Source organism: Sebastes umbrosus, chromosome 4, assembly GCF_015220745.1.
Source record: "Sebastes umbrosus isolate fSebUmb1 chromosome 4, fSebUmb1.pri, whole genome shotgun sequence".
NCBI classification, from domain to species: Eukaryota; Metazoa; Chordata; class Actinopteri; order Perciformes; family Sebastidae; genus Sebastes; species Sebastes umbrosus.
In genome coordinates this window covers 2567002-2582057 of record NC_051272.1, presented here as the reverse complement: position 1 = coordinate 2582057, position 15056 = coordinate 2567002, and the positions used below count along the sequence as shown (strand labels likewise).

General features: G+C 43.6%; 1 protein-coding gene across 2 annotated transcripts in view; it reads right to left on the bottom strand.

Moving 5' to 3' along the window:
* The window catches only part of LOC119487005 (transcriptional enhancer factor TEF-3-like), a 34071-nt gene extending 19565 nt beyond the window's left edge, over window positions 1–14506 (bottom strand). Inside the window, exon 1 of one of the 2 annotated variants that reach the window (XM_037767611.1) lies at window positions 14364–14506. In XM_037767611.1, the coding sequence (XP_037623539.1) occupies window positions 14364–14370 (7 nt within the window). In that variant the 5' untranslated portion in view covers window positions 14371–14506. The remainder of the gene's footprint in view (window positions 1–14363) is intronic. The other variant, XM_037767612.1, reaches the window with a different exon arrangement.
* Between the last annotated feature and the right edge of the window lie 550 nt (window positions 14507–15056).

Below are 15056 nucleotides of genomic sequence, written 5' to 3'. Positions count from 1 at the left end.
CTTTGGCATTGTATGTATACAGTACAGTATATATACAGTATATATACATACATACATTGTATGTGTATATTTTGGATTTGCACCTTATTGTTATTCTTAGACTTTTATATTTGCACTCTTCCCACTTTGTATTAAACTGCATCACTGCAGCAATCTCCCTTTAGATAAATAAAGTTTTATCTTATCTTATCTTATCTTATCTTATTCCGCTACCTACCCTAAATCATAAAAAAATAAATAAGTAAACTGGAGAATGTCTGCTTGTCTGGGCTGTTTAGTTGAAGTGAAAGTGAGGGGCTAATGAGGAGCATGTTCTCGGTGTGGAGGGATTAAAATGTTTACCGAAGCTAACTATTAACTCGTCATCTGTGAGCCTGCTCCGCATGCCTCAGCGAGGAATGAGGAAATGTATATGCCACTGCCGCACTGTATATTTCTGTGCACAAATACTTGTGTGCTGCAGTCACTGAAGTCGCTCCATAATTAGGTAAATTAACTGCTTAAAACAAGTTTGTGTTCATGTCTGTGTGTGCACATATTTGGGAGAGTTTGCATGCATGCACGTACACAGATGACATGCAAACACACGTGCCTGAAGTCAAGAGTCGAGGCTGTCAAGTGTGTCAACGCTGAAAACTGTAAGTATATCCTCAAGTATATACATCTGTCTGTGTGAGAGCTTGCATCAGCCGGAGCCTGACCCCCCCTTGGAACTCTGCAGCGAGTGTGTGTCTGTGCGCTGTCACCGCTGACAGACAGGTCACATTGGCAGAGCAGGTGGAGGCTGCAGCCATGCGATCCTCAGACCGGACTCAGGACAGACACGGCACAGGCAAGTGACCAAAGGGGGGCCAGTCTGGTGAGGCGGCCAGGCAGCTGGCGTGTGTGTCAATGTTTATGGAATATGCCTTTACGCCTGCAGTAAATCTTGGGCTCGTTCCCTCCCCCCACCCCATCCAGAGTCTCCGGTTACCACGGAGGGCAACGGTCATGTGGCTTCTTTCACCCTCTTCTCCAAAACTAAACCTCCAGTTTAACGGCTAAGATTGTTGAAAACATGCAAATAGACACGTACTGTAGAGGAGTCCACCAAGTCCATGCAACGTAAGATGGACCGTATAAAATCTAGTGGCTATTATACAAGGAATACACACACTTTTGCAGAAATAGTGCTGAAACGATTAGTCAATTAATCGACTTGTTCATTGACAGATAATCACATCAGGAACACTTCCAGCAATAACTTAAAGCGTGCTTGCAGCGTGTCGGCTCTGGTGCCATCGAGCCGCGAGGTTGCAGATTGCAACCAACTGAAACTTCTCCCGTGTGCCAAGTACGTTGGAGAGCTACAGTGGCCGACCCGAAAACGTGAATGCCCATCGTCTAGAGCCGATGTTTAGTTTGTCCGTTCTGGGTTCTACTGTAGAAACATGGCGGCCGGCTCCATGTCTGGAAGGTAACCGACAAGTTGCAAATAAGTGCACCTAATCCTAACCTTAACCATTCAACATCAATTCCAAATTTGCTCTGTAAAGGAGTGTGTAGTAGAGTAATGTCTCATACGGCGGTTACAGCTGAAGGTCGCGGAAGCGTAGCACCCGACCTCCAGTTCCCTCTCAGGTAAACACAGTTATCTCTGTCAGCACTTTCCCTCATTGTTTGTACTGTTTTCCGCTGTTAGCACCGTTAGCTGCGAGCCGTGGTTTGCCGCCACCATGTTGAGAACCGTTGAAAGACAAAAGAAGTGCTCCCCCGTATTTAGCACCTTTAACCATTCAAGGTCAATGCGTAACCCCAACCATCTCACGAGCGTTACGCGACTTATGGGTTACCTTCTATAGACACGACTCCATGAAGAGGACCAGCTCCATATGTAGATATAAACGGCTCATTCTAAGGTAACAAAAACACAACAATTCTTATTTTCAGGTGATTATACACTAAAGAAAACCTACTTATTAATATTATATTCTATTTCTGCCAATAGATCCCCCTCAATGCTACACACTGGTCCTTTAAATTAACTTTTATCAGCAAAAACGCTAAAAATGTTTGCTGGAATCAGCATCTCAAATGTCAGTATTTGCAGATTTTACATTGTTTAATATCATTATCACTTGAATATCAATTCTGGGAAATTGTTGTGGGCTTTTTTTACACAACTTTTTTGGACAATTATAACAATTAATAGATTAATTATAAATAAAAACAATCAATTAGTTGCATAGAGAACAGAAACTGAGTGAATCACACCACTCTTGCACTCAAAGGAGATTTCTCATGCTCCCACACAGGCCCACACACACACACACACACACACACACACACACACACTAGAGTTTGCACCACCTCTTAAACACGGTCATTTTCCCTTGGCACCACATCTCCATGTGAATTAACACACGGATCAGTCACGACACACAACCTGGTACAAACCCGTCAGATTTTCCCTTACATAGTGATGCCCGGGTCAGACCTCTCCGCGCTTCATAAACCGGCCAATCAAGCGACGCCTAACGGTGAAACGAAGAAACCTGAACCCCCCCATCGGAAATTTCGTCAGCCAATAAAAGTGATCAGATTTTGCGCGGAACGCAAGACACCCTTTTCATCCCCGGTGCTCATGTGAACCGCAGACATGGATTTCCACGTAATGCTTTCTGAAAGCATTTGAGGTTTTGTTGCTAAGTCACTGCAGACACAGTTTAGGTTGCCAGGTTGTACACCCAGCAGGGGGGAATCTATCGGCCAGACGTCTGCCTCTGTAAACTGTCGGGTTCGACTCCATAAAGCTATAAAGAAAACTGGAGAGAATTTCCCAAATAAAATGCATGTTTACACATTAGTTTTGCTTTCATATTTTGTTCATATTGTAAGTTTATAGTTTGGATGAAAGCTTTTTACATATTAAATCATGATCATTTAAAGGTTAACTCTTGGTTTCATAGTTTGGGCTTTCATTACCTCCGCCCATGCAGAGGGCCTATAGGAAGGAGGTTATGTTTTCACTGGCGTTGGTTTGTTGGTTTGTCCGTTTGGAGGATTACTCCAAAAGTCCGAGATGGATTTGAATGAAATTTCCTGGAGGGGTGGGGTGTGGCACAGTGAACAATCCATTCGATTTTGGTGGCGATCCGGATCATGATCCGGCTTCGGGAATTTTTTTTTAATGTCATCTATACAATCAGACTTCTTTTAGCAACCAGAGGAGTCGCCCCCTGCTGGCTGTTAGAAAGAATGCCGATTTAAGGCACTTCAGCATTGACTTCACTTTACAGAGCCAGATGATGCCAGCTGTTTTTAGCACATGTATGCAACTATTAATCATGTTTATTAAACAACAACAGAGTGATATTATCTGTGAATGAACCGGAGCTGGTTGCGAGAGATAAAAAGAGGAAAAAAGTAGTCGATCTGAGTCTTTGTAAAGTTCCAGGCTCCTGCAACACACACACACACACACACACACACACATATTACCCAGCTGTAGAACTGCCTTTGTGTGAGGCTTTTGTGGACTAAACCCCTCTCTAAAATGCCGTCTACTCCAGTTTATACACACAGTCGCACACTAGACATAAACTCTCACACACACACACACACACACACTTCAGCCCGAGTCGCGGCATTCATTCCGTCTCAATCTTATTTTCCTTTCAGGGCTGTAACTCCTCAACCGTTTAGTGTTTATCGGGAGGTGCACTCGCCGGCCGATTGTTTGAGCCCCTAAATGCATATTTCTTTAATTCCCCAGGGATTAAGAAAGTGTTCCACATTTCCTCGCAATCAAACTCTTGAAAAGACGAACAGAGAGCTTTGTCAAAGTCCTCACAGTACTTGACCTCAAATGAACATTAAGTTGCCTCTATCGAGTTCCTCACGTTACAGCGGCAAGTTCTTCCAGTTCCCCGGCAATTTATCTTGTGCAAACTTCCCTCACACAGCGTACAGTAAGATGTACATTGTGTACCCAATCCAAAAAGGATTTTCAAAATAGCAGACACAGATGCGTGAGCATGTCTCCACAGATGAATAAAAAACTTTTCATGAATTCAGAAAAACCAGACCATCTTTTGAAACTCTTGTTATGGAGTTGAAAGCTTTTGGGCTGAAGTTGTTGTCAAACTTGATCGACGTGAAAACCACGGTATTTGTCAAGTACAACCAGGAAAGACACGAGAGACGGAAAGTTCTTCTGTGATGAAATGTCGACATACCTGTCTGACAGGATACTTTTTAAAAACTGTTTTCTACATTAAAATGAAAAGGTTTTTCTTCTCAGGAATAACGATTAAAACAATGTACTCTACCACCAACAAAGCAAAGGACAAACAGCTTTATCAATAGGACGGTATCCCCATTCAAAATTAGCCAGGTATGTATTGCAAGCATGTAAACAACAGCTTCATTAATGGGCTGTCGAAGAGGCTTCGCTTCATGTTCTCGTATCAGATGCCCTGCCACTCCTAGCGCGAGTGCTCGGGGAAGGGCCCCCATCAAAAATATCCTCCGACACACACATGAGATCAGAGAGGGGGACTCAGTCACACAGCGATGAGATCATGATATCCAACGGGAGTAGCACCGACGGGCTGAAGGGCTGCGGGAAAGTCAGTAGGAACATTACACCGTCACCCGCTGCTCCACAGTTTGATGTTGTTTATCACACGGCCTGCAGTCACGGACTCGTCTGGGGGGAAATCTGATTCTGGAAACTTTTCTTAAGGGCACGAAAAGTGTCCGACCGCAGCGGCAGCAGCAAAGTCAGAGTGATCCAGAGTTCAGGGGATACTGCTACCTAGAAAACGTTATAAATTGTGAGTTTATAGGGGAGACTGCTGTTGCTGGTAACTTTTCATCTATATGATAAAGAATGTGCTGTTACTGCACTTCAGTACAAATACAGTACCCCGAAGTCAATCAAAAACATCTAAAGTTTTGATTCCTGGAGCCGTGATGGTCCTAAAAGGCCTTTACAAACACTGTTTCACCAATTTTCTCCTCCTCCTCGGGCCGGTTGGTGGAGGTCAGAGAGCGGTGGACGGGGTTAGTGAAGGCGCTCTATAGTGTCCCTTCCAAAGTCAACCTCTGGGCCTGCCTGCTCATAAATCTGCCCTTCCCCAGCGGGGCTGCGGTCATCACTGGCCTGGTCTGATCTCTCTCTCTCAGTGTCTCCATCTCAGCCTGGTGCATTCCTCACATTCCTATATACTGACTGGTCCGGACCGGGTCCTGCATCTGCTGCTCCGACATCACCCCCACGTCCTGTATGTGTGTGTACAACAACAACAACACCCCCCTATAGTAGGTACATAAACCTTTGGATTCATCACCCTAGTCTACACTATTCAGGCTGAAATCAAACTATAATTATCAATCTCAAATGCACCTTGAATGATACAGCCATCTCTGTAGAACAACTTGTATGTGCATGCATTTTCAACTACAATCTGTTGAACCTTTGACCAAATTTAATGAAGTTATAATTACTCTAACACTTAGATTTGTGTGTACATTTGTCCCTGCATGTCTGACTGTGTACAAACTGCCATCCTGTCTGCAGACACATCTGCCAACCATACGTTTCCCCTCAACAGCACATATGCCCCAGTGTGTCTGCTGCTCTGGAAAACAAAGGTCACATTTAGGCTGCAGGAATGTCTTGGCTGGGTGTTATTTCCCCTCCGATAGAGCCTGCTGAGCTCTGAAAAGACCTCTATCAAGCCTCCGGACAACGAGCAGCGAGTCCAGTGCTACAACAGTATAGAGAGCCAGTGATGCAACATGCTGCTCCAGCATTAACAGAGACACTAAGCATACCTGGATCATTTAAAAAATAGATAACTAGAGTCAAAGTCGAGCATATTAATGCATAATATTTTTGGTTCATATCATCTAACATATTATAAGCATGATGACTGTGTGCATATAATAATGTGGAACATGCATAATAACTGAGGAAACTCCAGTGATGTGTACAATGACATACTCTCTTTCATTAAGAACGTTTTCATTTTAAGTTATTTTTTTATCCAAATTAGGGCTGCAACTAACGATTATTTTCTCCATTCATCGACTAGTTGTTGGGTCTATAAAATGTCAGAAAATGGTGAAAAATGTGTTTCCCAAAGCCGAAGACGACGTCCTCAAATATCTTGTTTTCCACAACTTAAAGATATTCAGTTTACCGTCATAGAGGAGGAAAGAAACCAGAAAATATTCACATTTAAGAAGCTGGAGTCCGAATTTTTACTTCTTTTTTTTTAATTACTCAACCCGTTTAATCAATTATCAAAATAGTTCAAATAATAATTTAATAGTTGACAACTTATCGATTAATTGTTGCAGCTTTAATCTAAACCAAAACCCTCAAATAATGAACCTAACTCTTAACCAATGTTTTCATGTGACAAATATCAGAAAACTCTCGGCAATTTATGCAATTGCTATGTTTTCGTCTGTCAAGTTACTATCCCAAAAATGTAGGTATTTTTGAATTCATGCAGATATTCATAAAACACTCTCGAACTCACAAATGAAGCAGGAAAAAAAAACTGACCCACATTATTTTAGAGGTCCATTATTTCCTAAAGATTTCTTGAAAGTTTCCTGGAAAGACGTATCTAATTTGGTACCAACTTTACAGGTGAAAAACATAGAAACAGTGTTCATTTGGCACACTTCCAATTAATGAATTGATTAAAGCTTCAGTAGGCAGCATATTGTTGGCATCATTGGGCAAACATTCCATAATAACCTTTCAGCATATTGTAATTCAAGTGTTCTGAGAGATAACTAGACTTCTGCTCCTCCTCATGGCTCTGTTTTCAGGCTTTAGAACATCTAGCCCATGACGGGAGACTTTGACCAATTACATGTAATTTCATGGAGAGAGCGTTCCTATTGGCTGTGCTCCGATCATGTGACCTGAACTTGGCGTTCCTTCACCAGATTTCACAATGGTGGCCGCGTCACGAACTTTCTGGTTTTACAGTTAAACAGTGCACTACAAGATGATTCTGAGAACATCTGAGGAGAGAAATAGGCATCAACGTAACAGAATATTGATTCATATTTGATCAGCGCTGCCTAGTTTGACCATTTGGTTAGAGTTCGCGAGTGATTGACAGCCGGCTCTCATAGACGGCAGCTGGACAGCAGACCTCAGATCAGCTCTGACTGCTTGTTTTCCTCCAGTCTGTGAAATCTTGCAGATGCCGTTAGAAGCACCGGAGGACACCGGAGGACACAGAGGACACAGAGGACACATGATTTTTTTCAGGTTACCTGTTTACTACTGTCACGATATAGCGACTGTTTTATAAAAATAACTTTTTTTTTAATCATATTTGCTCCAATCTCGCCTACTTCAGCTTTAATTGCCTGACCAGTATAACCCGAAGTATTTTGTCTACAGGCAATCAATTCAACATACAATATACTGAAATAAGCTGCCAATAACACAGATATTTTGTATATTGGAGCAGCTCCTCCAGAAATTCCTCCAGAAATCCGAAACTGCTTTTAAAGTAAACACAACTAACGTCGAAGTCTTTGTCTCCATGTCACCTATAATTAGTAACATTAAATTCAGGAAATTTGAGAAATTATTAGGAAATTATAAGCAAATAGAGGATCAATACAAATAAGCGTTACTTTCCCTCCTATTCTCTTATTAACTGTGAGTTGGTTTCTGAGAGGAAGCTGTGGTTTTTGCCAGCCTGAATGACACCTGTGAGAGATAATCAGAGTCCTGCTCTTATCAGCACAGTAACCAGAAGCTCTGCTGCCTCGAGCCAAATCTGAAGTTTGCTCTTGATTTCTGACAAAGTATTTAAGTATAGTATTTCCAGCAGAGGAGTAAATTCAACAGATGTCATGTTATATTAACACAACATGCCACGAGTGTCTTTGCAATCACAGAGATTTATGCAGAGGTAGTTTGCGCAAGGCTCGACGTATTTTAATCACATAGACAGATCAACAGATGTCTGACCCGTTTGGACCCTTCTACCTTTCACCTTGCTGATCTGAGATGACTAGATAAGGTGACAGTGACAGCTCTGTTACACTGCTGTCACTGCTCGCCACCTCCTATTGGTTTCACCGTGAGATACGGAGCTGTACAGACAGAAGGAGATTGACTCGGATGGAGGGAGCAGAGATTCCGTCGGCGGCAGGGGGGTTTCCTCGAAAACCCTCCAGAGAGCATTAAGTCCCAGGAAAGCATGAAAGCCAGCATCAGGACTAAATGTTACGAGGTTCAGGCTCATCCTCATGTGAGGCTTGTGTGTCCCCCCACCGGTGAAACACAAACCACTTGTCTGTCATGCTAATAAAATAAAAGATAAGCTGGAAAGTGTATAAAATGATGCACAAGACATTTCCATCTCCAGTGCAGCAATAAGAAACATGGTTTGACTAGAGACCATCTCAAAGTGGGAGGACCTCTTCCCCGCTTCCTACTCCGCCCTACTTCCGGCACCCTTGCACCCATCTTCAAACTCTGACTTCATTTTGATCTCAGCTACACACCTATAAAGGTTTTGTGACTGCATCTTGCACGGTTGGTTCTGCTACAGTCGGTGTCTCCAGGAGCACATTTTGCCAAGAGGACTCACAGAGACTCACAAGGTGAAAACAAAACAGACGTCGCAGCTGGTAAATATTTCCTATTGAGTAAACATCATAGACCTTCAATGAAGAGTTGAAGCAAGCCAGTGCAGAATATACACACAGTTGTCCCTATCAATGTCATCCATATTGCCTTTAGTTTACAAAACATAATGCAGATGTCAGTGTACGTCTTCAAGCAGAGAACTGAGACACGGTTACAAAGGAAAACCACTTGAAAACACACACACACACACACACACACACTCCAGAGGCTTCTTCAAAAAGGTCAACAGGCCAAGGTCATCAGTGAATCTCTCACTTTACTGCCAGAGTTTGTACCCGGGTGAGGACTCGCTGTTGCTTTCCACTGACCTTTACATCACATTCTTAATGAGAATGAGACTTGAGGCGAAAACATATTTGCGTCGCCTGACAAAAAAAAAACGACAATGGGTTTGAAATGTTGCGCAAGCGGAGCTCAGTGGGAGCATGATTCATTGTGTGGGTATTCTTTGTTCTGCTCTGACAGAAAAATATGCCACTACTGAGGGAGACACTGTGGACTTTATCCACTACAATAACACGTGTTGGTTTTTGTTTTTTTACAGGAAGCATCAAAACGTGAGAAAAGCGTCTCCTCTCACAGATGTTATAGGAAATCAAGTGTGACGAAACCAAAACAGCTGCATAAAAACATGATTTAATGGTGCCAAATAAAAAGAAAATAAAAGAAAACAATTGCAAAAGCGGCACATAAATAATGCAGTAAATAAAGAGGGGAGATAACCATAATGCCAGTGCCACATTCTTCTAGTGCGAGCTGTCAGCACATTTGGTTTCCACTGAACTACAACTTTGGGACTGTTTTTCCATTATTGCAGCATGAGGCCTTCGGTCAGACCACAGGGCACGTCTCTCTCTCTCGCTGAGAGCCACACAAGGCAGGAAATGTTTTCCTTGGCAGATGCATGTCGAATTACCGCTGGAGCACACAACCGCCGCAATATCCGTGACACCGTCCCTAATAAGCGAGCTAATAGGTCTGTTGAGTAACGGGCGCGAGGGGCCAGCGCCATGCGAAGCATTATGGGAAAGAAATGTGATGAATGCACGCCGGAATATGTGCTAAAAAACATTCCATTCAATTTACACTGGATAGAAGCACACATTCCCTCTGTTTCGCTGCTCGGAGACTCAATATCATATTGTTTAGCGGAGAATGGCATTCATTCCTCAGAGGGGGAATTCAACCTAAAATTCAGAGTATGTCGCTCTGAGTTATTTTGCTAGAAGTTTGTTTTGTCTATGCATCCCCATTTAGCGCATGTGAGAAGACTAGATAACATTTCTAAAAAACCATCAAGTCATCGTTTCACCATGCCATGTATGCCTTTAAAGATATTCTCAGCTGATATTTGATTTGGCTAACTGATTAAAGACCACCCGTCAGCGCTTTAACAACATTAACAACACTAAAGACCTTCAAAGTGGCTTTGCATTGATTGTGGTTGCTTGAATGACTTGAGTTGTTGGCCACTTGTGACCCCCGGGGATGGCGATAAAAGGGGAGGACAGCTAGGGGAGCGGGAAGGGAAGGGCTGTTTAGGGCCAATGGGGGCACAGTGGGCCACGTACTCTTGCCTCATTTCTCGAGCCATAAATCTGGATTTGCCGCGAGGCTGTCAGGTTGAACTCAGAGAGCAGCTGGAGGTGAACTGAAAGGCCGGACGGACAGACTGACAGGAGTTGTTCATAAAGGACAAAGAGAGACGGGGAGTCTGAAACAAAGAGATACGAGCGAGGTGAAATCACAGAAATAGCAAGGACGCACAACCTCTACCTTTCTCACTGTGAAACACACACACATGCAGTACACACACACACACACACAAACACACACTGGGGACAGGTGTGAGATTTCAGCTGGGCCCCCCCGAGGCCATGCAAGACACCGCTGCCCACCTTGGTGTTTATTTGTCCACCCGTCCTCCTCCCCTCCAGGCGCTCAAAGGGTAAACGTCTATTCTGGTTTAGGGTTACAGCCGGGCTGCCTTGAACCCCTCCGGGCTCCCGAGCGCACATGCCATTCCTGGCGGGCCAACGCGCTCCCTGGCGCGCATCACCTGCCCATGACCCCCACAGGGAGGAAGGGGCACCTCAGTGCCTGCCTTGCCAAAAACCCCACCATCACCACCTTTACCCATACACCCCCCCATCACCCTGACCACCCATCCCCTCCAACTATTATTAAAGGCTTTATAAGGATTTAAGTGTTGATCAGAGGATGGCCATGACCTCAATAGGTGGCTAAGCAAGGCTAGGCAAAGCCAACAGTTAACGGAGCTGTCTGGCAAAGTGACAAAACAAGGCGATGACAGAGGCTGTCTGATAGCGCCGCCGCTACCTCCGTACGCCCGCCCGTTTTCCACCGAGCGGATCCGCTATCAAACAGTCAGGCAGGAGGACACGCGATGGCCAGGCCATCTGTTGGCAAACATCTTTCAGCAAGATGTCGTAGAGGAATGTCACCTCACCTTCCCAACACCTGTTACCCCAAAGATTCAATCAGGAACGACCTGCGGTAAAGTTATGTTGCTACTCCAAACCTCAAATCATTATTTCAGGATTGAATGAAGCCAACAATTATCTGTGGCCAAATAGCATGAACAGTATAATGTCAAGCTACAGTTAGTGTGGAAAATCTAGCCCTGTCCTCGACCAAAGAAATTCTAAATCTACTAACACTCAAAAGATATCGTCGACTAATCGATTATTAGTTGATTTAAACGACAGATCTGTAAAACCAACCCGTTCTCACTCCCAACTCGTCAAATACCGCTGATTGGGCAGGATATTTTGAAAGGACACTATGCATGTCCAAAAGGCAAGAGGGGTACCCTGTGCATGTCGGTCTGCGATGTCGGGCGGCACAGGCCGAGCAGAGCGGCACAGGCCGAGCAGCACAGGCCGAGCAGCACAGGCCGAGTGGCGGTATTTGACAAGTTGGGAGTGAGAATGTGTTTTTAAAACTGAGTTTCTCCTCAAAGAATCACAGAAAAGCACCACTTTAACTCATGTGTTTACCAGAGATGTGCATTCAGCATGAAAAAAAACATAAGAAAACGACTAATCGACTAAAGAAATGTTTGTCGACTAAGACCGAAATGTCAGATTAGTCGACTAATCGTCTAAAAGGAGGCAGCCCTAGGAAAATCCCAGCAAAATATCTCATAGATCAATTGAGGCAACAACATTTAATCACAACTGGGAAGTGAGAATTATCCCCGCTCCACTGAACCCGTTTGGGGTGAGAGATTTGGAGCTAATTTTGGTAACAACACTGTAAAGTACTCTCCGCTATCACTGCCAGAAATACAATGGGACAAAGGTCTAAATAACTCGCTGTATGTTGACGAGGCTGACGAATCAGACTTTAATGATTTACTCGTCATTGTTACGGATCTTGAAGGGCTGAATATGATAGAAGATGAACAAACTGAAGTGTGCATGAGAGGCACATTGTGTGATTGGAGTGTGAGCGCCTGTTTCTGACACATCATGCCATCATACTGAACACACTATGGAGCTGACAGCTGTGCAGGAAACGGGAGTGATGTGAAACATGAACACACAGTTGTGGTGGTGAATGTGTGTGTATGTGTGGGAGAGAGTATGTGAAACTAATTGTCTGACCGTATGAAGTGCAGTTTATAGTGGGAAGTGTGCGGAAGCGAATAATCCTCTGTTTGTGCCCCACAACACTACAGACATGTTGCACTGTGGGTTTATATACAGTCATGTCTGTATGAGGAGAGGTTCACAGCCTTCAACTTACTTTTCAATAAAGTCCATCGACAATAAATATTTTGGATCGGAGCAAATATGATAAAAAAAAAGTTATTTTTATAAAACGGTCACTATATGGTGACAGTAGTACATGAAACAGGTAACCTGAAAAAAATCATGTCCCTCTGTGTCCTCCGGTGCTCCTAACGGCATCTGCAAGATTTCACAGACCGGAGGAAAACAAGCAGTAAAAGCTGATCTGAGGTCTGCTGTCCAGCTGCCGTCTATGAGAGCCGGCTGTCAATCACTCGCAAACTCCGACCAAACGGTCAAACTAGGCAGCGCTGATCAAATATGAATCAATATTCTGTTACGTTAATGTCTATTTCTCTCCTCACATGTTCTCAGAATCATCTTGTAGTGCACGGTTTAGCTGTAAAATTAGAAAGTTTGTGACGCCGCCGCCATTGTGAAATCTGGTGAAGGAATGCCAAGTTCCGGTCACATGACCGGAGCACAGCCAATAGGAACGCTCTCTCATTGAAATGACCTGTGATTGGTCAAAGTCTCCCGTCACGGGCTAGATGTTCTAAAGCCTGAAAACAGAGCCATGAGGAGGAGCAGAAGTCTAGTTTCCTCTCAGAACACTTGAATTACAATATGCTGAAAGGTTATTATGGGATTTTTGCCCAATGATGCCAAAAATATACTGACTACTGCAGCTTTAAACCAGCTATCAAAGCTATTTATCGTTATTTCTTCACGCTGAACAAGCTGTTTAAAAAAGAAAAAAATGTCAATGAATGACACTATGCATTAAAATATTTCCCCCCAATGTAATTCTACAGAAAAGCAAGTGCATTGAGGAAAATAGTGTAGGAGAGATAATGAGGTAAATACCAAAGGTTAGCAAAATGTGGAATGATGAGATCTGGAGCACAGTTATAGTAAGAGCTTGTTAATAAGGTGCATCTTTGCTGCAGCTTATTAACAAGCTCCTACTATAGCATGACGCCGGTCACACCAGAACATCTGTTTAATAAAAAGTTCTTAAACAGGAAAAATGAAGCTCTCGTTAGGAAACTTGTTAGCACGGTCAGTAACAGCACAGTAAGTTCACAGTTTATTCAAAAAACGGATTTGTACAGTCGACTGCCTTCCCTAAACTGTCTGCAAACCATTGCTCTATTGTGGAACAGTTTTTACTCCGTCAGAGGAAGTTCAACATAAGTTGTGAGGAAGCTAATAAAGCTACGATAGCTTCCTAAAGTTGGAATTATCATTAATAATATTATTTATGGGATTAATAAATTACGCCTCCTCGAGAGACGGGCGATTAACTGATTTCACCACGTTAAAATTCTCAATTTTTAATTTGTGGTGTGTTCAGGCCTTTAGAGCTTATTAAAAAACAATTACTATAACCCATGTAAGATGTCATCATTCCAGATCCGGCCTGAGGCAAAGCTGATACACAGAGATTCCTTCATCCTCATGGTTTCACAAGTCACAAATCAAGACCGACACGTCCCAAGTAAAGTCCTAAAATGTGTGTTTTGAGTCCGAAACAAAGTCATTATGCGCCGCTCACCAAACTGAATAACTTTTAAAGTTAGAGTTAGTAAATTTGCAGAAATAATAAATGCCTTTTACGCTTTAAAACATTTAAAAACAAAATGATCAGGCATGTTACACCTGCAAAATTACTATTATTTGTCATTTCTCAGGTGAATGTTTTGCACGTTGCTGTCACATTTTTCTCAACCACAGCACAGCTTTACATCCAAATGTGATATTCTGAAGTACACTGAATTTAAAATTGACAGAAGATGATAAAAGTATGACTACCTGACTTGCTAGAGAGCATTATTCCACCTGAGCTGCTCTTCAGGTATCGTGTTTATCATCCCATTCAAGAGGAAAAGAGGTAAATGATAGTAGGAGGACAGAGGTGGGCGTACCGTACATCTTGCCCTCATCAGAGAGGATGATCTTCCTGCGGCCACACGGCGGGTAGATGGCGAGGGCCTCCTGGAAGCTCTGCTCGATGTCCGGGCTCCACACGCCCTCCGCATCGTTCTCCAGGGGTTTGTCGAGCGCGTCCCCCAGCTCCTCGCTCCCACCCCTGGGGGAGGGAGCCGGCACCCACTCTGCAGACGTGGTGGCGACCACGGACAGGGGACCACGGAGCAGCGGGTGGAGGCGGTGGGGATGATGGGAGGAAGGGAGAGACTGCAGGGAGCGGGCGCACCTGTATGAAATCCACAGATATGATGATGACGATGATGATGATGATGATGATGGTGGTCTGGATGTGGCAGCAGGGCAGTCCTGGGAAAGCAAGAAAAGGATGATGAGATTGACATGTTGCTGAGTAAAGAGGAAGTTTCTCAAATCCAGATTCATCCACGGAACATTTTACAAAGATTTCACAGAGTGAAATGCTCGGCCGGCCCGGCTATGTCAACAAAGCACAGAGGAGCTCGGACTACACACAGAGAGAGAGAGAGCAACTTCATTCTCTGCTCAGGTAGATATTACTCCTCCGTATCTTTACATAGCAAATAGTTATATATTAATGGTCTGGAAGCTATAAACAATTAATTGTTGATTAATTTTCTGTCCTTTGATTAACCGACTAATCGTGAATATGT